This window comes from Vombatus ursinus, unplaced genomic scaffold, assembly GCF_900497805.2.
Source record: "Vombatus ursinus unplaced genomic scaffold, bare-nosed wombat genome assembly UNPS02010461.1, whole genome shotgun sequence".
Classification (NCBI taxonomy): Eukaryota; Metazoa; Chordata; class Mammalia; order Diprotodontia; family Vombatidae; genus Vombatus; species Vombatus ursinus.
The window spans coordinates 9,727,603-9,753,328 of NW_020950239.1; the positions used below are offsets into that span (position 1 = coordinate 9,727,603).

At 40.1% G+C, this 25,726-nt stretch overlaps 1 protein-coding gene across 1 annotated transcript in view; it reads left to right on the forward strand.

Moving 5' to 3' along the window:
* SCD5 (stearoyl-CoA desaturase 5) overlaps window positions 1-25,726 on the forward strand; it is a 76,874-nt gene that overhangs the window by 40,126 nt on the left and 11,022 nt on the right. The window contains exon 3 of the mRNA XM_027854562.1: window positions 7,780-7,985. Coding sequence (XP_027710363.1) covers window positions 7,780-7,985 — 206 coding nt within the window. The remainder of the gene's footprint in view (window positions 1-7,779; window positions 7,986-25,726) is intronic.

The window sequence follows — 25,726 nt, forward strand, 5'->3', positions numbered from 1 at the left end:
TGCTGACCAGTTTTGTTCTGCTGAAAATTTCTGAAATCCCTCTCCAATTTTATGTGAATAATCATCTTAAAAGTTTCTTCCTCCATCTAATCTCTCCTCATTCCTTAGAAAAGTCTGGCACTTATCCATTCTGGAACTTTTTCTTTTTATCATTGCCTTATCTTTTATGATTTTAAAGGTAAGCTCAAAGAAACTCTATTACAATAAGTTTCCTGATAAATGCATCATCATCATCAATATAGCATGATAATATTTACATTATTATACTTTGATATTCATGTAATATTTCTATGTTAACTTTATAACATACAATTATTATTATATTATGTTAATTGTTTTAATTAATAATTAACAACATTAATATATCTACATATTATTTATATAATTTAAGATTTGCAAAGCATCTTATATAAATTATCTCATTGAATCCTCATAATAACCTGATGAGATTGTGCTTTTATTATCCCCATTTTACAGATAAAGAAACTGAGACCGAAAGAGGTTAATTGACTTGCCCAGGATCACAAAATGAGTGGTTAAAGCAGGATTTGAATTCAGGTTTTCCTGACTCCAATTCCAACACCAAGATCAGATAGCTTCTTCAAACATATACTTCAGTGGGGGCACTAGTTGATCAGGGCTTATACTGTAATATATAATATCAATATCAGACTTGAGCTACCCCGGAGAGCAATCCAGCAATTTTCTATTTGTTTGTGTAATGACCTGGACTTTAATTGATATTTCCCTAGTTGAGGAGGGCGCCATTAGAACATACTTAGAAATTCTGTCCACTGTCCTAATAGCCTGAGAATCTGATATTTTGTCAATCTGACCCTTGTCAGAACCAGGACATTTTCAGAATATTGACTTGCCTACCAATGAAAAATCTCCGACTTGGGCATCTTAAATTTTCTTAACCAATACTTCCCAAAACACTTGTGCTTGATGATCTTCCATTAAAAGATGACTAGAAGATCTCAAATAGAACTGAATATGCCCTCATGGTAACCACAAACCACATAAACCGTATCATCAACACGCTTTACTGATATTAGGCAACAAGGCATTATGTTCTCTTGAGGGTAGAGTTTTCCAAAAGGCTTAAAATGCTGCCAGGCTCTTGTTTGGGGACTTTCTGGGCCATTCTTACAGATTGTCAGTGCCAGGTGTTATCTGGAGGGAAATCAGGGCTGAACCAAAATAAACAATTGAATAAAGCACAGAATGTTCTTGTGAATGGTAAAATATTGGTGTCTGAACTGGAGTAGATTAGAACAGGCCTCTGGGACCAAAATAAAACATGTTCCAAGTGAAGCAGGCAGTTAGAAATAAATTGAGCCTGCAACGTGGTCTCCTTTGTGAGCTATTAGGTAGAAGCTCCTTTCCTAGACAGGATACCATTGACTCATAAGATTTATATGTGAAACCTTATCATTAAAACCTGTGCCTTCAAGATGACATGCTGGGGCAAGTTTCTGTCATTCCATTGGCTAGAAAGAAAGGTATCAAGAGTACAAAGAAGATTCTCAACAGCTTTGTCCCAAGGCCATGTGGCAGGCTTTTCCTTTTGGAAATTCCGGTGCCCTTAAAGGACAATTTAAGGGACAGAAAAATTTCTGGACACTGCCATGTCTTTTCTGAGGCAGTCATCCATTCCCGAGCAAGTTATTGGAAAACCAATAAGGAAGGATAAAGCCACATGTTGAAAGGTAAAGACAAGATGGCAAAGTATAAGTGGGGATCCAGCTGAACTCTCTCAACAAACTTGCAGACACCCAGAACTAGCTGTGAGAACAGCAGAATGAAAAAGGCTGAAGCTTGGCACAGTGCCTCAAGGTAAGCAGAGACCAACTTTAATATAAAGTTAAAAGTCAAGGAACAGGCTGGAAAAATGAGCAAACAACAATAAAAAAAAAAGAACCTGACTACAAAAAACTACTACTGTGGCAAGGAAAACCAAGACATAAACTTAGACGAAGACAACAACATGAAAAGAGGTACCACAAAAACCTCAAAGAAAAATGCTGATTTTTAGGACCAAAACCTAACAAGAATTCCTGGAAGAGTTTAAGAAAGAGTGATAGAGGAAAAACTGGGAAAAGAAATGATAGTGATGTAAGAAAATTATGAAAAGAGAATTCACAGCTTGGTAAAAGAAGAACAAAAAAATACTGAAGAAAATAATAACTTAAAAAACAGAATTGGCCAAATTGAAAAAGAGGTAAAGAGCTCATGGAAAAAAAATAATTCCTTAAAAATTGGAATTAGGCAAGTGAAAGTTTAATGACTCCATGAGACTTCAATAAACAATAAAAAGTCAAAAGAATGAAAATAGAAGAAAATGTGAAATATCTCATTGGAAAAACAACTGGAAAACAGGTGGAGAGATAATTTAAGATTTATTGGATTACTTGAAAGCCATGATCAAAAAAAGAGCCTAAGCATCATATTTCAAGAAATTATAGAGGAAAACTGCCCCAATATCTTAGATCCAGAGGTAAAATAGTATTATTACCCCACTAGACCTTCCTGATCAAGGTCAAAACCAGGAATTCTTTCATCCTTAGCAAAAACATTTGTGAGTGAGTTAAAGTTGGCTCTGGTGGTACTAGAGAAAAGAATAATTTGACCATCAGTACGTTTGTACCATGAATGGAGGGGGAGAATTATCCCTCAGTGAGTTTAGGCTCCATCCCTCAAGGGGTGCACTAGAGTGAGGAGATAGGTCCTTAGAGAATGCCAGTGTGACAACATCTGGAGGTCACATCCTGAGCCTGGTCAATTGAATGGAATTTTGACATATAGCAATGGACAGGTGGCTCTTTCCATGTCTATGACTTGAGGCAAAGCCCTGTTCACCCCATCCTAGCTCTGTCTATGATAAAACAGAAAAGGAACCTCCTAAATTGACTGCAGACTGAGCCCTGACCCTCAAGTAAAACTGAATATGCCTTTGTGGTGACCATAAACCAGCTTTATAGATAGTTTTTTTTTTTAATGTAATAAGCCTGCAACCTTGTCCCCAGCTCTTTCTTAGCCTCTGGACACAATATTGGTGTGATAATTACCAGTCAGAGCCAGAAAGACATTCCCCAGGTTATGAGCCATATTTTCCATTTTAATGAAAAAATTTGCTCTGCCCTAAATTCCCTGGTTTCTTTTAGGCTTTGGGACTACTAATTTTTTTCTGGCTAATATTTAAGATTCTACCTCTCCTACCTTACCATTTATAAATGGCATATATTATATTTATACTTTTTATTCATACTATAATGAATAATATAATATTCCTATTATATGTATAATGCTCATACTATTTAGTCATATTTTAATGAATAGTATTATATTCATATTCTGTGTATAACATTCATCTTGTTATATTAATGATATATTCCTATTATAGTACAATGTTCATACTATTTGTACCATACTATTATACTAAGTATGATAGTTTGTACTCTTGAAATTCTACCTTATCAAAACTCCCACAGAAACTGAGAGACTTTGCTGAGGATCAAAGAGGTCTTGGGCTAGCTAGACTTACCTTCCAAAGATAATAGGAAATCCTGGGACTAGACTGTTTGGAAGTGTTCTGAGAATCCATAAGCCTTTATTAAGTGCCCACTATGTGCCAGGCACTCTACTAAGCACTGGGGATACAAAAAGAGGCAAAAGATAGTCATGGTCTGAGGGAGATTTTCATCCAAGATTTGGACGCCACCCGAAGGGATACAGTGAGGCAGGTACCACTGACACATGAATAGATTAGTGGGAGGATAGGAAAGCAAGAGGAGAAAAAACAATGTGTGGCAGGAATGGACTAGAAACCATGGCTGTGGCAGTTTTTAAGAGAATGACAGTCAGAAGCTCCTTCTCCACTGATTTTCAAGAGGACAGCTAACAAGATGGGGGACCCAGGAACCTAACATGTTTCTTTGGCAAGTCACTTCAGACTGAATGGGAAGCAAGTGGATGGAGGATGAGAGAAAGACGTAATCCTGGCTGTGAAACTCATCACAGACTTCTGTAGCTTATTGGAAGATCATTTCTATTTTCTGTTGCTTTTTTTCTAGATAGCTTGCAGTCAGAAAGACTCAAGTGCAAATCTGACCTTAGACATTTATGACCCCAGGCGAATCACTTAATCTTTCTCAGTCTCAGTTTCCCTGTCTGTTAAATGATGAGCCTTGTACCATCTCAGCTGCCCTTCTATAGACCTTCTACATGGAGCACCTCAGAGGACCAGAAACATTTTCATCCCTCTTTTCCTAATTGAAGTACAAACAGCAAAATGTACAAAGGTGGAAAAGAAGCTTGTCTTACCAACCTTGCCCCTTTCTACCTTTTATACTTTACCCCCTTCATGCACTCTACAAATGATCTGGCAATGCCAACCTTCTTGTTCCTCACATGACACACTTCATCTCCCTGCCTTTGACAGGCAAAGGAACGTTCTCCCTCCATTCCACGTCTGGAACATATTCCCTCCTCATTTCTACTTCTTAGAATTCCTAATTTCCTTTAAAGCTCAGTTCTTCTTTATTAGAAGTCCAAGGTCTCCCTCACTCTAGCTGCTAATGCTACCTCTGCCAAAGTAGGCTGTCCTGTAACAATCACTGAGGGGTCTTTGTCTTAGTCATTGCTGGCAAGATTCTTGCCAGTGTCCTCCTTAACTGGCTGATCTTTCACTTGGAAGATGGTCATCTACCTGAGAGCCAGTGTAGCTTCAGAAAGGGCTGGGGAATGGTCAATATGGTGTTTGCTGCCTGACAACTCCAGGAGAAATGCTAGAAGCAGAACAGAAGTCTGTATACAATTTTCATTGACCTGACCAAGGTCAGTCATGAGGCTTTCTGGAAGATTATAGCAAAATTTGGTTGCCCAGAGAAGTTCATCAGTATTGTATAGCAGTTCCATGATGGCATGGGCAGCTAGGTGGCACAGTGGACAGAGGACCTGGACCTAGAATCAGGAAGACTCATCTTCACGAGTTCAAATCTGGCCTCAGACACTTTCTAGCTGTGTGACCTTGGACAAGTCACTTAACCCTGTTTGCCTCAGTTTCTTCATCTGTAAAATGAACTGGAGAAGGAAATGGCAAGCCACTCCAATACCTTTGCCAGGAAAACCCCAAATGGAGTCATGTAGAGTCAGACACAACTGAAAAGAATAACCAACATCTATGACAGCATGTTTGCACGGGTTCTGGATAATGGACGATGCTCTTGAACTTTCCCAGTCAACAATGAAATAAAGCAGGGCTGTGTGCTTGATCTCATACTTTTTAACATGATGTTTTCAGAGATGTTGTTAGATGCCTTCAACAAGGAAGACAGCATCAAGGTCAGCTACCAGATTAATGGTAAATTATTTAACTTGAAAAGGCTACAAGCCAAGAGTAAAGTGGGAGGATAGTTGGTGCACAACTTTTTGTTTGCAGCTGATTGTGCACTCAGTGCAGCCCTTGAGGCTGAAATGCAACAGAATTTGGATTGATTCTTTGCCACTTGTGCTAATTTTGGCCTGATGATTAACACCAAGAAAATAGAGATTCTCCATCAGCTAGCACCTCACCATCCATATGTTGAAACAGGTTACAGCCAATGGAGAAATCTTGAATGCTGTGAATAAGTTTACTTATGTTGGAAGTATACTTTCCAGGGATGTATGACAAGATTGACTCATGCATTGCCAGAACTAGCTCAGTGTTTGGCCAAAAGAAAGTGTGGGAGAAAAGAGGTTTTAAGCTTTCTACCAAACTGAAGGTCTATAGAGCCGTTCTACTGACCTCATTGTTGTATGCCTATGAAACTTGGACGGTCTACCAGTGCCGTGACAGGAAACTGAATTGATTCCATTTGAATTGTCTTAGGAAGATTCTGAAGATCACCTGGCAAGATAAGGTACCAGACACTGAAGTCCTTTCTGGAGCTGAACTGGCAAGCATTCAAATTCTACTGCAGAGAGCGCACCTCCAATGGGCTGGCCATGTTGTTCAAATGCCAAAAGTATGTTTGCCTAAAAGACTATTTTATGGAGAACTCACACAAGGCAAGTGCTCACACAGAGGTCAGAAGAAGCAATATAAGGACACTCAAGGTCTTTCTGAAGAACTTTTTTATCAACTGTGAGATATGGAAGACACTGGCAAAAGACCACTCAGCATAGAGTGCCCGCCTTAAAGAAGGTTCTGTGCTCTATGAGCGAAGCAGAATTTCAGTAGCTCAAAAGAAATGTGAGATGTGCAAATTTAAGCCATCTCCACTCCAAAGATTTATATGGACTATTTATGCCCAACCTGTGGTAGAGCATTCTGAGATTATATTGGTCTGATCAGCCACAGCTGGACACACTGTGCGTTGATTCCAACATAGTGATGTCATTTTGGTCCTTTTCGAGTACAAAGAACAACGAACCAAACTTGCATTAATATATTTCCTTTGTACATAGTTTACATATGCATGCTGTTTATCCATTTAGAATCCAAGATCCCCCTCCCCTTTTTGGGGTATCTTTAGCCCCAAGTATAGTGCCTGGAATACAGTAGGTGTTTAGTAAATGTTTATCGATCAATTTTGATCAGAGGTATGAAAGATGCCTTGTAAATGAGCAGTTTACTTCTTTTGCAATAGTAGAATCAAACCAATAGATATTGGATAATGACAAGTTTCTATGAGAAAATTACCGAGAAAGTTCTAGCCAAGGTGTGGTGGCTCATGCCTTCATTCACCACTGCTGGGGAGGTGGATGCCTTGAGTTTGGGAGTTCTGAGCTGCAGTGAAAGCTGTTTGTTTAGTCGGAGCGAGTTTGGTGAGCTCTCAGGAGCAGAGGTGTGAACGAGCCCACGGCACAAAAATGGAGCAGGTTAAAGCCATTGGGATAGGGCCCCTGAGCCGCTGTCCTGCTTCTAGCCTGGGCAAGACAGGCAGCTCCCAGCTAAAAAGAATACTAGGTATTAATTATGATGTAAGAGATTATTGCTATTATTATTTTCCTTGTTAATTATGTCTACATTATTCTTTTATAAAATCCACTGGTTCTTAACCCAACTTACCTTTCCTAAAAGTTCTAGGTGGAACTAAGTTGAAGCAACTGGCTTTATACCAGGGTGGACCACGTAGAAGGCACAGACAGCAGCTTCTCTCAGAGGAAGAAGGGCTTTCTTCCTTGCTGAACCTGCCCATGACAGCGTGGCTGTCTTCTTTCTCTACCCCCTTGCAAGGGACACCACCCTTCCCATTAGGACACACATTTTCAGAAGGGCAGAAACCCCAGGGTTTCCTAGGCTTTCTGCATGTTGCCCCTCACCTGCACCTAAAGGTATGCTGGTAAATGTTTAACAATCTTCTCTTAGAAACAAAACAAAACAAAAACAGTTCGCACAACACGCTTTCAAATTTAATCTACACTATCAACATTTTCTCAAGTCTAGAAAACCAACAACTTCTTGATTTATGTTTGCTGATTTTCGAGATGTGAATACTCACATTGAAAATGTAACATTTGACTCTTTCCAGCTGCTTAGAGCTGGCTCCTGTCACACACCCTGCCCCTCCCTCCGGTGAGTATGTCCCTGGCCCTTGCCTCAGGTGGAAAGAGTGCTAGTTGTGGCTCTGGGTTTCCATGAACACCCACAAAAATACGCTAAGGCTGGGGTGTGTGGTAGGGAATGAGAGGAAATAAGGAGAATGAGATAGGGGATGAAGCAAAGAACGTGGGAGAAGGAGACCTGGGGATTCTTTCTCTTTCCTCAATGTGCCCTTTCTCTCTTTGCAGAATGACATCTTTGAGTGGTCGCGGGACCATCGAGTGCATCACAAATACTCAGAAACGGATGCTGACCCCCACAATGCACAGCGGGGCTTTTTCTTTTCCCATATTGGATGGTTATTTGTTCGGAAACACCGAGATGTCATCGAGAAAGGGAGGAAGCTAGATCTCACCGACCTCCTGGCTGACCCAGTTGTCCGACTTCAAAGAAAGTAAGTGAACTGATGTCTTGATGGCTAAGACAGCAGAGCCCTGGGCAGTAACTACCTGGAGGAGTCCCTTTTTGCAAAATAAAGCGCATTTTAAAATTCTGTGTAATTTTTTATTTCACATTAAGAAATTTCTTCCAATTAGAAAATTTGCTGTTTCTATTTTAAATTATAATTAATTTCCTTTAGGATTAATCTCGTTTTCCCCCAGTTGAATTTGCACAACTCATTTGTGCTAGGTAGAATTTACATTCTTCTCTCCTTCCATCTGCTACCCATTTGTCTCATTCCCCCAGAACCTGCTTGCCATCCTCATCATGACTCATCTCTTTATCTCTCTCCATCCTTCCAGTCCATTTGGGGTTACCTGAGCCAAGGTTGGCTGGGACCAACTAGAACAGAGTATTACATTTTCAGTGTCAACAGTAATACTTCGGAAAAGGTCAAAGATACACATGAAGGCTTAATTTATTGTTTTGTTGATTTGCCAGATCAAGGGTCAAACTACGGCCCTGTGGCCAAATCCTGCAGCCCCTGGTTTTTGTACTCACGGAGGAGCTAAGAATCGTTTGTAAATAAAGTGGATTCCTCTGGTTTACATTTGAGAAAGTGATGGAAAAAATGTTAATGGTTCAGATTAATCTTAAAAATGGGTATTGGTTTTCAAAGAACTGGTTGTTAAGCATTTACCAGCACACCTTTGGTCACCTTTGACTCTTTCGTTCTCCCTTCCCCCTCCCCTCCATATAATAGGTTATTAAGTGCCATTGATTCTTTTTCTGATTGTTTTATTTTTAATTCAATTTTATTTTATTTTCAAGTGAACATCCTTTCCCTCTCCCCTTCCTCTGTTGAGAAAGCAATTCAAGCAAAGCAAATTCCCTTATTTCAGCCAATTCCTCTTGATACTATTTCCTTTCTCTCCTTCTCACTCAGGCTGCTATCACCCACATTCATGTTCTTGTCACTTCTCACCCCAAATTATTGTAAAAGCCTTTTTGCTGGTCTCCCTGCCTCCAATGTCTCCTCTGTCTGTGTTCCAACCTTTATAGAAAATGTGTCTGTCCCAATGTAGTATGCTTCTATTCAGAAAATGTCATTGGTTCCCTATTGCCCAATAAGATAAACGCAATGTTTCCTAGCCTGGTTCTCCACAATCTGTCCCTAACCCACATTTCCAGTCTTATTTTATGCGACTTACATTCACAAATGCTGTTCCAATCAAAATGAGCCACTAACTTCTCCAGTCTTGCCTGCTACTCTTCTGAATCTGAATATTTGAACGAATCAGCCGCCATGCTTGGGGGCTGACAAGGGTGATGGACTCCTTCCTCATCTCTGCGTTATAAGTCTTTTCTTCTTTCAAGGTCCAGCTCAGAGGCCACCTCTTTCATGATACCTTCCCTGATACTCCTTAGCCATACAAAATATCCCTTCCTTTATTTGGTCTTCCCTCAAATTTTATTAGAGAATTTTGCCAGTATCTCTGCTTCAAGTCAATGAAAACCAGTTTCACTAGTAATGCCCCAGTTTCCAAGATGTTTGTATACTGAGGCTTAACTCCCCTGAGACCTGCTCCCTTCCCCAGGTGCTCAACTTATTGTGGCTCGTAGTTAAGTTTACTGAGTCTCTGTTCGTCATTCCAGATTAGTTATCTCAGAAAACACCCTGATTTCCAAGGTCCAGACTACCCCACTGCCTTGCCTCACCCCATGGGACAGTCTCCTGTTAGAGCTCATCTGCTCTTTGTCTCAGATTCTTTAGAATTTTGAGTCCTGAGTGGCTTGAGGGCCTTGGGTCATCGAATATATGAGTCACATGGTTGCCTGTGGAGCTGGGGGCAATGTGAGGGAAGGGACCACCAACCTCAGTTGTTTCCCATTAGCATCCATTCTCCTCCCATAACCATCTTTCTCTCTCTTCAGGACCTGCTTCTTCTCCTTTTGCCCTGGGTCTCCTTTGCGTCGAAGTGATTTGTGTGCAGTTCAGCTCAGCTCTCCCCCCATTCTTTAAGTTCAATATTGTCGTTTTTTCATTTCTTTTTGTTCCTCACACATAGCATAGTGCCTTGCACAGAGAAGCCCTAGTTTAATGTTTGTTGAAATGCAATCAGCATGCAACGAGTAATAGTTACATAACCCCAAGGTGAAGGAACAGCGCTGAACAAACATTATTTTTATAGTCAGCGAGGCTTTTGGACAGTCGGACTCTAGATTAATTGTGGCTTTTCAGATCATGCTGATTTCGAAGCTCCTTCCATTTCAGTCATATGAATTGAGCCAGGTAGCATCATCCTTTGGGCTTATTTGAGTATAAAAAAAGAAGGCTTATTTTAAATATACTTTCTCTCCAGGAAATATGGTAGTCTGATTTAATATGTGTATGCTGAAGACCCACATATCCAGAGGTTATGTCTAAGTGTAGCTAACGGTTCACGGAGGCTACTTCAGAGACTCCTGTAAATAGAGCTCAGGGGGGCAGCTAGGAGGCGCAGTTTATAGAGCTCTGGTCTTGGAGCCAGGAGGACCTGAGTTCAATCCAGCCTCAGACACTTAACACTTATTAGCTGTATGACCCTGGGCAAGTCACTTAACCCCCATGGCCTCACCATAAAGCAAAAAATAAATAAATAAATAGAGCTCAGGGAATTTTTTTTCACTAACTCCCCGAGAGCCAAGGTGGCTGAGGTGTCTAAGGATCATCCAATAGTTGTCTTCATGGGTACAGATTTTAGAACTGGAAAGGATTCCAGAGATCATCCAATTATCTCATTTTACTGCTGAGGAAACTGATGCCCAGAGGAGTGACTATAAAGGATCATAGGACTTGAGATGAAAAGGAGCTGGGGCCATTTTGTCCAAACCACTCATTTTAGATGGAGAAACTGAGGCTCAGGGAGGTGACATTGCACAGAGGCACACAGATAGTAAGCCAAAAAGGCAGGATTTGAACCCAGGTTCTTGGACTCCAGAGTCAGCACTCTTTTGGTTGTTCTCCTAATTAAGTAAACAGCCAGGACTAGAACCCCGGGGTCCCATACCTGAGGCAAGTACTCTTTTCATTAAGCCAAACTTTCTGTAAAGGGGTTGATTGTAAGCTCCTTGAGTGCAGAGATTGTCTTTTGCCTTTCTTTGTATCCTCAGCCCTAGCAGAGTGCCTGGCATATACTAGGGACTTAATAAGTGCTTGTCTGCTGACTAGCTGAGAGTGAAGGAAGGCAAGGAAGCCTGGAGACACAGATGAGGAGGAAGAGAGTTCCAGGCACGATGGGGAGTCAGCCCATGGAAACGTATGGAGTCTGGAGATGGAGGGTCTTGTGTCACTGGATGGACAAGCAGTTGGAGATGAGGAAGGTGTAAGAAGACCGGAAACAAAGGGACCATTTTCTGAAGGGCTAGAAAAGTTATAAAGACAAGCTTATAAAAGACAAACAGTATTTTATATTTTAATCCGGGAAGTAATGGGGACTCACTGGAGTGGATTGAGTAGGAAGATGTAGCCAAAGACCTCAATTCTCTTTTGTGTTTTAGCTGCCAAGTCACACTGTTCTTTGCAAGGTGTTGTTAGTCATCTGGGGACATGTCCACAGCTCAGACAGGTGGTATTTGAACTTTTTCCCATCACCCTAACCTCAGGAGCAAGGAAAACATGGCGGTCGAAGCACTAAGCTTTTCCTTCAACTGCTATTTCCAAGAAGACTCCTCCTATAGCATTATGTTCTCTTAAAGATTAAATAAACATTTAATGTAGAGTTAAAATGAATTGTTTGTTTTCTTAAAGAAAAAAAATCAGGGGCCTTTGTTGTGAAATAAAAACTAAGTATTTTCTAGCTTTATTTTCTTTTTAAATGGAGAAGATGTTAGTGTTCTTTCATTGTAAACATTGTCCAACGGCATTGTTAAATCATGTCCGGAGGGATAGAGCTAATGGTGATTGAGATCCGGAGAGCAAAGCCTGTTAGAGCATGAAGGGAAGGGAAAATTAATTTCCATCTTTGAGAGGTCTAGCAGATTGGCGCTCTAAAGAGAAATACACACCACAAAGGCTGAACAATAAATCACAAGTCAGCTAATGATGAGGGAGGGTCTGTCACCAGTATCTTGGTTAGACTTGTTTGGTTGTGAGGACTGACATGAAATCACCTTCCCATCCTCAGTCAGTCAACAAGCATTTATTAAGTACCTACTATGTACCCAGGCAACTTTTCAGTCATCTTTCAGTCTAAAATAATATCACTTCCCATGATTGTTGTGAAGATAAATTGAGATAAACACTTTGCAGGCCTTAGAGTACTATATAACTATTAGCTGTCATTATTATTATTATTATTTCTTGAGTCTCAATATAAGATCGTGATATCTATTTCATTGTCACCGTAGAGAAAGTAGTCAGAAAACTTCTGGTTAAGATGGTGACATGAAGAGTCCTAATCAAATCCAATACCCTTTGACAAACACCAGAGCAAAGATTTTAAAAGCTCCTAAATGAAACAATGACCAGTAAAAACCAATAAGGAACTATAGTAAACTCATCTATCTGGTCCAGTACTTTCCAAGGTGGCAATCAGAAAACTGCAGGCCTCGTGAGCAAGAGTGCACTTATTGGGCTTAGGGACAGCCCAATATTCTGTCATGGGGCCTGAAGGCAGCCAAAGCTTGCGCTGCCCTGTTGGAACACTAATAGGGATCAGAACCAACAGGTCCCTACAGTGAGTTGAGGTGACCAGTGCATCCATGCCTCAGGGCCCTCCAAGTGGCCAATCTCCCATCAGAACAGCAGAGGCATCCAGACATGGCTCTAGCCTGGTCTAAGTGTTCTAGCTGCATAATTCAAGCAGTGGCCATTTTTTTTCAGAGTGGAAGAGGGCTCTGAGACCTTACTGAGTTCCATTCCGCATGGACTCTCATTCATCCCTCATGGAAAGTCAGAGAGAGAGAGAGAGAGAGACAGAGACAGAGAGAGAGAGAGAGAGAGAGAGAGAGAGAGAGAGTTATTGTCTATTCTGCTTCTTAATTTGAGAAACCAATGCAACCTTCCTGCTGTTTGTCACATTTGTCCATATTCTCAGTTCCATGTAGGTCTCTGGGCTTCTAGGGAAGGTTCAAGAATTACTCTTTCAAGTGGTTCCCCTAGTGCTAGGCACCAGTCACAACAAAGTCCATATGGCACAGTTTCCGTCAGCTACCCACACACCATAAAAAAAAATTCCAGAGAGTTCCTTCAGCTTAGTGTTTAGACAGTCCCTAAATCCCAACCTTTAGGTAAGGCCCAAATAGGCCTACCACAGCTAGTGGCCTGGAGATCAATATCATTCCCAATACAAAAATTATACAAATTCAGCTAGTGAGTTTATAGCATTTAATATCTTCAGGGCAAATTTTTTTTAAAAGACACATCTGTCTCTGGTTGCTGCATGTCTACAGATAATTGATTCTCTAATGCTCCTGGGACAATGACAGGAGCATCCTAGTGAGTGGCCAACACAAGGATTACAGGACACATGGAATAATACGTAGGACTCACCTTCTACTGCATTCTGCTTCCTTTATTTCACTATGGCCACTACTATGCCACACATGTAGTAGCCCAGACCTGACTTAGGCTGGATTGGTGGTTCAAGTTCAAGACCGGAACGAAGCAAGACACTCGTAAGACATGCAATAGCTGACAAAAAGAGGTTTATGTAGCATAGCAGGGAAAGGATATTCAGCAGAGATACAACATTGTCTCATTTTTGTATTGAACATCTTTCCCAATTCTGTGTGTTGACCATGATAATAAATCCATCCGAAGCTTGAGAGCGCCTCTGTTAACTCTTCACATCCTGACTTTTTGGTACAGAAACAACCAGGAAGGTTCATCAGTGGTACATGCCTTTAGACCCCAAACCAATTAAATCTTGAGGATGATTTCAGTATCTTTAAGGAAAAATTAGTTTAGTCTGAAGGAGGTGAACCTTGGGATATTGCTCCTATCACACCTCCTTACGACCATTCCTTATAACAAAGATTTAGAAGGAAAGAGAAAAAAAAAAACAATTTAGCAAAAGTTAGTCATTAAACATTTATTAAGCACCTATTATGTGCTAGGCACTGTGCTTGGGATACCAAGAAAAGCAAAAGACAATCTTTGCCCTCAAGGAGCTTACAATCTAGTGGGAAAGACAAGAAGCAAACAAATATGTACACACAAACTATATGTAAGATAAATAGGAAATAATGAACAGAAGGAAGGCACTAGAATTGAAAGACACTGGAAAAGGCTTCCTGTAGTAGGTGGGATTTAAGCTGATGGAAGCCAAGGAAGCTGGGAGGTGGAGATGAGGAGGGAGAGTGTTCCTGGCATGGGGGACAGCCAGAAATGTCCAAAACTGAGATGGAAGCTCTTGTTCGTGGAACAGCCAGGAGGCCAGTGTCACTGGATGGAAGAGTCCATGTAAGAAGACTGTAGGGTGGGGTGGGGTGGCACAGGTGTGGGGTTAGTTATAAACGACTTTGAACACCAACAGAGGATTTTGTATTTGATCCTGGAGGTGATAGGGAATCACTAGTTTGCTGAGTAAACAGACATGGTCAGACCTGTGCAACTGTACTCTGCCTGATGGCACTGTATATGAAATATTTCATACCCATAGTTACTCACCTTTGCAAAGAGAGTAGGAAGTGTCTGAGCTTCATTTCTTATCTCTTTCCATGATAAAATCATTTGCAGTTGCTTTAAAAAAATTAAACATTTTATTTTGATGTGGGAGATGCTTCTCCACAGAGCCCTTTACAAATTTCATTTTCTGAACTGATTTTATTACTTGTTAATAGAAATAGATCCCTGTATTTAAGCCAGGCTTTATTGGCTCCAAGTATTGCCTTTGCTCGCATTGTGGTGATTGTATATAGAGTTCTCTTGGGCCTTTCTTTGCTTTGCGTCACTTCATATACGTCTTCCTATGTTTCTCTGAAGTCTTCATATTTGTCAGTATTTACTGTGCAATAGCATTGCATTACATTCATACACCAGAATTTAATCAGCCAGTCCTCAAATTGGGGGCATGTATTTTGTTTTTAACTTTTTACTACCCCAAATTATGCTGCTATGAAGTTTTTTCTACACCTGAGTACTTTCTTTCAGTCTCTTTAGGAGATAGTCCCAAAAGTAGAATCTCTTGGTCAAAGGTTAAGAATGATTTAGCAGTTTTTTCTTGAGTAATTCCAAATATATTCCAGAAGAGTTGAACCAATTCTTATCTCTACCAGCACTGAATTAACAGGTCTGTCTTCCAACAGTACCTCAAAATCAGGCTTTTCCATTTTTTACTGTCTCTGTTAGCTTGATGTATATGAGGACCTCAGAATTGTTTAATTTGTATTTCTTACAGTATTAGTGATTTTGTACATATTTAGGTGGTAACGATATATTTCGTTTTTTACTTCTTTTGACAACTGCATTTTAACCACTTCTATCAGGGAATGACTCTTAATTTTATAGACTTGTGTCAATTCCCCGTAGATTTTGGATGTCAGACTTTAATTAGAGCTATCTAATACAAAGACTTTCTCTAGTCCATATCTTTTATTTTGATTCTAACTGAAATGATTTTATTTGTGCAAAAGCTATAAATATTTTGTAATTGATGTAATTTATCTTATTTGTAGTATCTTCTAACTAGTGTCTGCTTACAAAATTTCTCCCCATCTATACCTGTGAAAGATATAATCTTCCATTCTTCTCTAATTTTTTTAGTAGTATACCTTTTGGTATCTATATTACAGATTTATTTGGAATTTATTGTTGTGTGTGTTGATCTAACCCTTTTTTTCCCACCAGTTTTCCCAACAGAGCAGGCTGAACAACAAAAACATCTCTCTCCCAGTAGTTTGTGTATATGAGCTTATCCAATATTAAATTGTCGTGTACTTTGGGGTCTAGATCTTAGCTCTTCTAGATCTGCCTATTTCACTGATCTACTTTTCTATTTTCTATCTAGTACCAGAGAATTTTGGTATTTTCTGCTTTGTAATATAATTTGCAAGCTGGTAGTATAAAACTCCTTTTTTTCCTCTGAAACTTTTGACTTTTTATTGTCCAAGTGAATTTTTAAATGTTTTGCCTGATTCTATAAAGTATTCCTTTATTAATTTAATTGGTATATAATTAAATCTGTAGAATAATTTGAGTGTTATTACTTTATTAGGCATGACTTATTGAAAATCTGTCTAATTATTTAGGTGCTCTTTTTTCCTGAAATTGCTTTGTAGTTATGTTTATATAAACCCTCTATATTTTGGTAAGTTTGTTTCCAGATTTATAATGCATTTTGTTGTTATCTTAAATGAAATTTCTCTTTTTGGAATTTTCATCCAGAAGAGGGTAACCCAGATGGTAAAGGTCCTTGAATTTGTAACACCTTAGGATGGATTGAAGGAACTGGGCATGTTTAACCTGGAGAAGATTGGGGGGAGACATGTTAGCTGTCTTCACATATTGAAAGGGCTGTCACTGTCTCCAGATTAGACTAGTTCTGTTTGGCTAAAGTAGGCAATTGTTGTTGAGTCATTTCAGTCGTGCCCAACTCTTCATGAGAATCAGAAGCAATTCATAGAAGTTTCAAAGGAACCAATTTAATCTTGATATCAGGAAAAACTCCCTAACAATTAGAGCTATCTAAAAATGGAACAGACTGCCTAAGGAGGTGGTAGGCTCCCACTCCTTGGGGGTCTTTAAACGCACACTGAGACAATCACTTGTCAAGTATATTATAGTGGGGGGTTCCTATCGTGTCTCTTCCAACTCTTAAATTCTGTGATTCTTCTTAACTCTCTCTTTGTTAGTAATGTACAGGAATTCTGGTAATTTTTTATCCTTTTAAAACTTTTTTATTTTCAGTTCAAAATTCTCTCCCTCCCTCTTCCCTACCATCCATTGAGAAGCTGGTAATTTTTATAGGTTTATTTTTTATCCTGATAATTTACCAAAGTGATTCATTCTGTCAATGAATATTTTTGTGGCTTCTTTTAACATTCTGTATCTCGGAATCTTGAGACAGCAAGGACTTTGGAGGCTAACTAGTTTGACCCATACCTGAAAACAAGAATGCTGATGAGGAATCTTCCTGTCTCTGCTTGGAGCTCTCAAGTAAGAGGGAACTCATTACCTCCTGAAGCAACTCATTCTGCTTTTGGATAACTTCAATGTCAGGAAGTTTCTCCTTGAAACAAATCGGAATTTGCCTCTTTGTAGCTTCCTCCCACTGAGAGCTTTGCCTTCTACGGCCAAGAAAAATTATCAACGTTTCTCTTCCACATGACATCCAGAATTGAGGATAATACTCCATATATGCTCTGACTAAGGTAGAGGACAGTAGGATTATCGACATCCTTTTCTTGTATGTGCTTCCTTTCATTTTTCCCCCCCTTTTGGAGGTAATTTGGGTCAAGTGACTTGTCCAGGCTTATACAGCTAGTAAGTATCTGAGGTCACATTTGAACTCAGGTACTCCTGACTCCAGGGCACGTGCTCCATCCACTGCAGCGCCACCTAGCTGCCTCCTATGCTTCATTTCTTAATTCTGCCTAAGACTGCATAAACTTTCTTGGCTTCCATATCACATCACTGGCTGCTACTGAGCTCACAATCCATTAAGACTCCTAAGTTGTATCTTTGCCAGTCACATCTCTCCCAGTTTTTACTTATAAAGTTTATTTATTAAATCCCTATGCAAACCTTCTTACATTTACCCCATCAAAAAAAAAAAAACTTATTGATTCAATCCATTATTCTTCTTGTGTAGATCTTTTGGAATCCAGTATTTTAGTCTCCCTCTCAGTTTTACATCATCTAACAATTGGGTAGGTATGCTATGTCTGCCTTTTTCCAGGTCATTGATAAAGATGTCAAATGGCAAAGAGCCAAATACAGACATTACTCTGGAGATCTTCCAAATGGACATGAAGCAATGAATGACTACCTTTTGGGTCCAACCACTGCCCAGAATTCACCTTGTAGGTGAGCTCGAAGTCTGGAAAAGTTTTGCTGGATATATATATATATCCACAAAAAGTCAAGAATGCCACCAGGCAGGAAAGCAACAATGACCTTGCCCCCCGGTCTTTGCTTTTACTCCTGTATATATTTTTTTATCTTCCCATTCATCTCCATGGGAGACCAAAGTTCTGGATTTGAACCCAGAGAACCTTTGGCAGTTTACTTGAAATTTTCTCCCTTTTGAAAAAAAAAAATCTAGGGGCAGCTAGGTGATGCAGTGGATAGAGCACCAGCCCTGGAGTCAGGAGGACCTAGGTTCAAATCCAGCCTCAGATACTGACTAGCTGTGTGACCTTGAGCAAGTCACTTAATCCCAATTGCCTCCCCACCAAAAAACAAAGAAAAAAGAAAAAAATCTAGATTGAGAGAAATTTAGCAATCAGAAATTATGCAGGGAGGCACAAAAATTTTTAACTCTAAGTCTCTAATAGAGATGTGCTTTAGGAAACAGAAAACACAAATTTAGCTGCTCTGTGTTCCAAAGTACTTTGAGGCTTGGGGGAAGGAATCTCCTTTTGGAAAGGAAGCGCCCATCCCTGTAAAGACTAGGAGAAATGGACTGATATAACCCCACTTTAATGGAGAAAAACCACTAGGAAAAATCTTAGTCTGAAGATTGAATGTTTTAAGATTTTTGCTTTTCTCCTTCCCTCCCCTCCCCCCAAGGTCTAGCAAAAACACCTCCCCCCCAAAAAAACCCCCCAAAAAACCAAGCCTCTGGGCTTTAAGCTTACAAAACAATGGGAGGTCCTGTTTTTTGTCCTGTGAGGAAGAGGTGGTTCCCAAATCTAAGGCCCAGCTGAAGCCGGAATCTGGAAGCAGACCAGAGTTCCACAATCTTACGCCTAAATGGAGCTGTGTCTGACCAGTGATCGTGGGACCAGCGGAGTGCTGTCAAGCAGCAGACACACATGCCCAGCCTGGAGTAATGCAGTGTCTACCCAGCAGTGTCTACACACTCAGCAGAAGCTGCCTGCCCTGCAGAAGATCCAAATCCTACAGGCAGCAGCCCTGTCAGGAGCAGTGAAATAACGTTTCCAGAAGATATCAGTGGCACTGGAGCCCTGAAGGAGTGAGTTACCCTTACATGGTATGACCTACATGGTCACATGTATTTCTTAGTTGGGTATTCTGTTACAGCTGTGCCTTAGTCACACATACTCCCCTCCACCGTGGCTCTCTACTCATGTTTACTCTTCCCCTTGATGGTGTATGTATTTATAGGAAAATATGCCTCAGGTTTTGGGGGAAGTGGAGATAGGAAATATTTTCTTGCTGCTTACTACACTATTTTATTAAATGCCTTTGCTTTGAGTAAATTGTGTCCTCTAACTGATTAATATAGGTAAATACATAGGTAGGGGCTTATGAGTTATGGTTTTGAGTGGATTTGGACCCACTGAGTATACTGAACATGGATTAGCCTTATCTGGGTGACTCACATGCAAGTTGAGGGAGTGCCCCACTTTATTGTATATTTCCAACAGATGCCTTCCCCCCCACTTTTGTCCTGTATCTCTCTACCTGGAGAATGGAGATTTGTCTCATCTTATATCTACTGTGTTATGTACACCAATAACGCATAATTGATCCATAATTATCAGTGATAATGGTGAGGAAAGATGAGAAGGAATATTAAGACAAAATTGGAGTTCACAAATTCAGAATCCACAGACTTCAAAGTTTCAGACGTTGAAAAATTAATAAAATCTCGCATCATACAGAAATTTGGAGGGATTTGAGTTTTGGCTGTTATTCCTTTCTTTGTCCGCTAGCAACCAAAGGTTCTAATTAGAAAAGAAATACCGAGAGAAAGACCAGAGGAGACGGGGGAGTTGGCTGACCGACAAATGACTGAACGCTTGCTCTGCAGCTGAGTAACAGACAGATATTTATCCAGTTGAGGCTTTATCTGTCTTATCTCTGCCCTGCCCAAGCACATCTGTAACTCTCGGAGTCAGTATGGGGAAGTGGGAAGAAATTTGGATTTCAAGTCAAAAGACGCATACGTAGAAACCTGGATCTTTGTATATATTGTTTCAATTATACCAATAACCTCTCTCCCTCCTTCTCAAACTGCACCCTGCCCCCCACCTCTGTGATGGAAAATGTGTTGTACTTGGATTCAGGAGAGACCTGGGCTTCTCCGAACTTGGACATTTAACAAATGTGTAGGTGCTATATAAATGTTTATTTCCTCCTTCCTTACTTCCTTCTCAGCATCCTTCCCTCTCTTCTTCCTTCCCCCTTCCTCTTCCTCCCTCCTTCACTTCCCTTCTTCTTTCCTTCATATTTCCCTTCTTCCCTCCTTCCTCCTTTCCTTCTTCCTTCCCTTCCTTCCTTCCTTCCTTCCATCCATCCTTCCTTCCTTCCTTCCTTCCTTCCTTCCATCCATCCTTCCTTCCTTCCTTCCTTCCTTCCTTCCTTCCTTCCTTCCTTCCTTCCTTCCTTCCTTCATTTCTGGTTTTGGTTTTCCTTTCAAGCCGGTCTTGGGAAAGAATCAATGAGAAAAGGAGATACAAAACCATGGTAACACAATGATTAACCATATCTATCCCAGAGAGCTGGCTTTCAAACAAAAATTAAAGAGAAAACAAACAAATCCTTAAGAAAAAGAGATTGGGACACAAGCACGCCTCTCCCTTATTGAAGAAGCAGAGAGAGGAGGAATTGCTGTCCTCGGGGCTCCCACTCTGTCTCTCTAGCTCACTAGCTGTTGATTTCCTTGCTTTTCTTTCTTTGGGGAACCTTCTACTCCTCTGGTCTCCCAGACAACTGCTTATCAAATTTGCTTCCTGGGGAACACCTCTGCTTTGCTCCTTCTCTCTTGGCCACCTATCCATCCCCCCAGTACAACTGCCTATACAGCAGTGAGGGCTTCAATGGACTTGTGAGTCTACACTGCCTGCCTGCCCTGGGTCCCACACCAGCTTCTCCCATCTGGTGCTTTTGTTCCCAGGTCCATATTTTTAGGGGCAGATAGATCAGGCAGCAGCCTCTGCCCTTCCTTTCCCTCAGCCTGGGGACAGAACTAAAGGAATGAGGAGGGCAATGCTGGGGTATTTCTATGCTGATCAGCAGGCATAAATCTCCTGCATCCGTATCTCCCTGGCAACCCCAAAGAGCATGATATAAATGTTAGCTTCTCTGAGGTCCAAGCAGAATGTTAGGATTAAGCCACAGTCAAGGTTATAGAGAAAGCGCTTTGGAGTTAGAACTAGGCTAGAGTTTTGATTCAGGCAGTTATTGGTTGAATGACCCTGAGGTACTTTGAGCCTCAGTTTTCTCATCTGTAAAATGGAGACAATAATATTTACACTAATAGCTAACATTTGTATAGCACCATGGTAAGTTCTTTACAAATATTATCTCACTTGATAATGACAATAACACTGGGAGGTAGGTGCTTTTATTATTCCCATTTTACAGATGAAAAAAAACGAAGACAAACGGGGATTAGGTGACTTGCCCAGGGTCACACAGCTAGTAAGCGTCTGAGGTCAAATTTGAACTCAGATCTTCCTAACTCTGAGTTTGGAGCTCCTCACAGAGTTGTTGAACATAGAAAACATTAGCTATTATTATGATGTTATTTCCATTTCAATTTCTCTTTGTCTTTGGAAAGATAGCTTCAGGAACCAAGTCCTCTCAATATCACAGAGAATTTGAAAATTCTTTCTTCTTTAACATTTTATTTATTTATTTTGTTTTGTCTTTTTTTCTTTTGTTTTTTTCTTATGAATTTAATCATTGTCAATACATACATACTTCCATATGCAAAGAAGAAAAGAGGATTATCAATAAAATGGTGAACTTTGATTACAGTTTTTAAGTATATATAAGAATTTTAAAACTAGCAACAAAATTGCCCCATGTCCCTCTCTAAATTTCTTTGTGTTTTATTTTCATGTTTTTTAATGTTTTATTGATTCTCTTTTCTTATTAAAATTCTTCTCTTACTAACTTACCCCACTCCCCAAATAGAAGCCCTCCATTGTAACACATACATTTAGTCAAGCAAAACAAATGGACACATTAGCCACATCTGAAAATGTCTAGTCCATCACCTTCCTGCCAAGAGGCATGCTTCATTATCAGTGTTTTAGAGATGCGATTGGTTACTGTTTTAATAAGAGCTTTGAAATCCTTTCTATTGAACTCTCTTTGAGCCGATGGTTACAACAGTCATACACACGGCATGCTTTTCTCAGCCCATTTGCCCAAATCTTGGCTCGCTCACTAGCTGGTAAGCCAAATGTGTCTTTTAGTGCTACAAAATCCCAATTTGAATGGAATTTGAAACAAAGCCGTCATCTGCTGTTTATCTTGACAAAAGAAAAATCTCAGCGTCTTTCACTAAATCTCTAGACTATTCAGGACATCCGGGTAATAGTTTTTCTCCACTTTCAAATGAAAGGCAAATAAGAGATGGTTTATGAGAGAGACAGATGTCAGTAAGGATAATGGGCTTTGCTTGAGTCACTGAGGATGTTTTGACAAATCACATTATATCACCATCAAGACTCATTTTATCTATGTGACAGGCTTGTTATTATTACATAGGGAAATTTAGTCTTTGAAGTAAATAACTTGGACAGGGAGAAAAATTCAAAGCTATTTCTTGGCAAAGGTTATAGCTTGTTAGGCTGATTATAATTTTTTTTTTTTGTCTTTGCTCCTAATGCACGGGTTTGGATATATTGTTCCATTACTCAAAAACTTCCAGGAGCTGACCATGTCCTACCACATCAAATATAAACTCTTTAACCTGTCACTCAAAGCCCTTCCCATGGCTCCATAAAATATTTTACCCTGGTTAGGAATCTGTCTAACCCTATGTTCTTAGACCTACCCAGGCTTTGATTCTTTTAAAAATTATTTTATTTTTAATTTATGGAATAAAACAAGCATTTCCATGACATAGCATAATAAAAATATGATTGCACATGAAACTGCAAATCTACTATGTACAACTTGATATTCCTTTCAAATATACAACAAAATTATCATGTAAATATTTTTCCTCCTTCCCCCTGCCTACCCTAGAGATAGTTACCATTAGATACAAATAGGTATTTATATATATAATATATAATGTATACACACATACACACATGTATATATGTATGTATATATGTATGCATGTGTGTATATATATACACACGCATATAAAATTATTCTATACATACTTCTATTTATCAGTTCTTTCTCTGGATACAAATAGCTTCTTTCTTCATATATGCTTTATAGTTATTTTGGGTATTTATAACAGTTAAAATTATTTGCTCAAAATCATTCTTTTTTCTTCTATTTTTTCATTCTTTTACTTTTGTTTTACTGATTCTTTTTGTTTTTTGCTAGGCAATGGGGCTAAGTGACTTTGACCAAGGTCACACAGCTAGTAAGGGTCAAGTGTCTGAGACCAAATTTGAACTCAGGTCCACCTGACTCCAAGGCTGGAGCTATATCTACTGTGCCACCTAGCTGCCCCCAAAGTCATTCTTAAAACAATATTGTATACAATTGTATACAATGTTGTCTTGGTTAATATGTTAATGGAGTTTCCAGAACCTACTCTATAGGAGAAAGGGGTTCTCCAAACCACTATCTCTTGCCTCACTCTCCTATGTCCCACCTCAGATTAATCAGTGAAGAAGGGATAAGGTCAGAGTAACTTTTTTTCTAGTCTGAAGCCAAGTTTACAAAAAGCCAGGAAATAAGCAAAATAACTGCATATTGGACTTGAGGTGTTCTGGGGAACACCCAGAAAATTTATCACAGGTTCAAAGTATTCTATGAGTATACATTTACTCAGAATCATGGCTCATGACCCCCCCCCCCCTTTAACCAATTAGCAGAACAAATCCTTTTATTAAGTCTTTTTTTTTTTTTACAGTTTTACAGAATAAATCCTTTTATTAAGGGGAAGTTTGAATTCAGTCAAAGGGCCTCACCCGAGGACCTAGAGGGCCACGTGTGGCCTCGAGGCTGCAGGTTCCCCACCCCTGAGTTAGCCAGGTGCAATTAGTTTAAATCACATGCATTCCTGAAACAGTAATAAAAGTAACATGTCTCCCATAAATTAATTCACCATCAGGAGGAGGAGTGGACAGGCATAGGAAGAATGCATGGGGACACACCTATAGGGAACATGTGTGACCTGGGCACATGTCGAGACACTACAGACAGACTGATGTCCTCTAGTGATGTCGTCACGCTGGTCTCTGCTGGATCCACACCCGGGCATCGCGTTGCATCACATCATGGAGCACTTCTGCTCTTCTGCCCCTGGACAGGGGGTGGACGCTGCACCCCGCCCCCTTTGCCCTTTCTTTCCTTCCTTCCTCCCCTTTGGGTTAATATGTCACTCTCTGAGTCTTTCTGGCGGCTCTATGCTATCAGCTTCTAAGCTTCATCTCTTCAGAACTACCTACCGAGCACCTCAGCTCCATTCTGATAGAGTGAAAGGCCTAGAAAGCTTCTTCCTGATGATATAGCTCCTTAGTGATGGCCAGAGGCTGTGAGCCACTCTACCCAGCTAACAAAAACCAGGCAGAGCTCTGTTTGTTGTTGAGTCATTTCAGTCATGTCTGACTCTTTGTCGCCATATTTGGCGTCGTCGTGGCAAAGATACTGGAGTGGTTTGCCATTTCCTTCTCCAGCTCATTTTACAGATGAGGAAACTGAGGCAAACAGGGTGAAGTGACTTGTCCAGGGTCACACAGCTAGAAAGTGCCTGAGGCTGGATTTGAACCGAGATCTTCCGTACTCCAGGCCTGGTGCTCTGTCCACTGTGCCAGCTATCTGCCCTAGAACTCTCTAGGCTAGGATTAAATATTTTTATTTTAAAGAAAATCACAGTCATTTATCTTGGGCAAAAATAACTTCTCTGACTGTATGTATGTATGTATGTATATACGTACACGCACATCTACGCATACATATATGACACATATATGTATTTGTGTGTGTAGTCTCTTTCTCTGTTTCTCTGTCTCTCCCTATCTCCCTTCCTCTCTTCCCCATCCCCCTCTCTTTCTTCTTTTTCAGTCTCTCTCTGTCTATATTTCTCTGTCTTTGTTTCTGTCATTCTATTTCTCTGTCTCTGTTTCTTATTGTCTGTTTCTGTCTCTTTCTCCACCTCTCTATTTCTTTATTTTCTCTATTTCCTTCTGTCTCTTTCTCTTTATCACCCTGTTTCTCTGTCATACACATACACACACGTACTGGTACATGTGTGTATATATATATATATGTATATATATGTATATGTATATATGAATTTAGGCCAGAACAAAAAGGTAAATGAAATAGACAAAGTCGTTTTTCTCCACCTTTCCTACTTTTATCAAGTCTATCTGTCAGCAGCAAAACTTCTGCATTTGGTCCTCTATTTTGGCCAATACAAAGCTGCAGCGTCTCCCTCCATGCTGGCTTCAGGACCACTGAGGAAAGGTTTGATCAATTCATGTCCAGCTCAGTTCTAACTAAGTGAATGTGTCTAGTTCAAGGAAGCACTCAAGTCTAAAGACAGAAACATTTCCTTTCTTCCACTCCCCCAAAAAAGCAGCTCGTTAAGTGAGGAAAGACCCGACAAGTGCTGGGGAAGTAGCAGGGGGAGAGGAAGGCAGAGGGGAATTATTCTGAGCGTTGTTAGCTGGGACTTTCTAGATCTGAATGTTATTAAGCAAGGAAACCCCATGAGT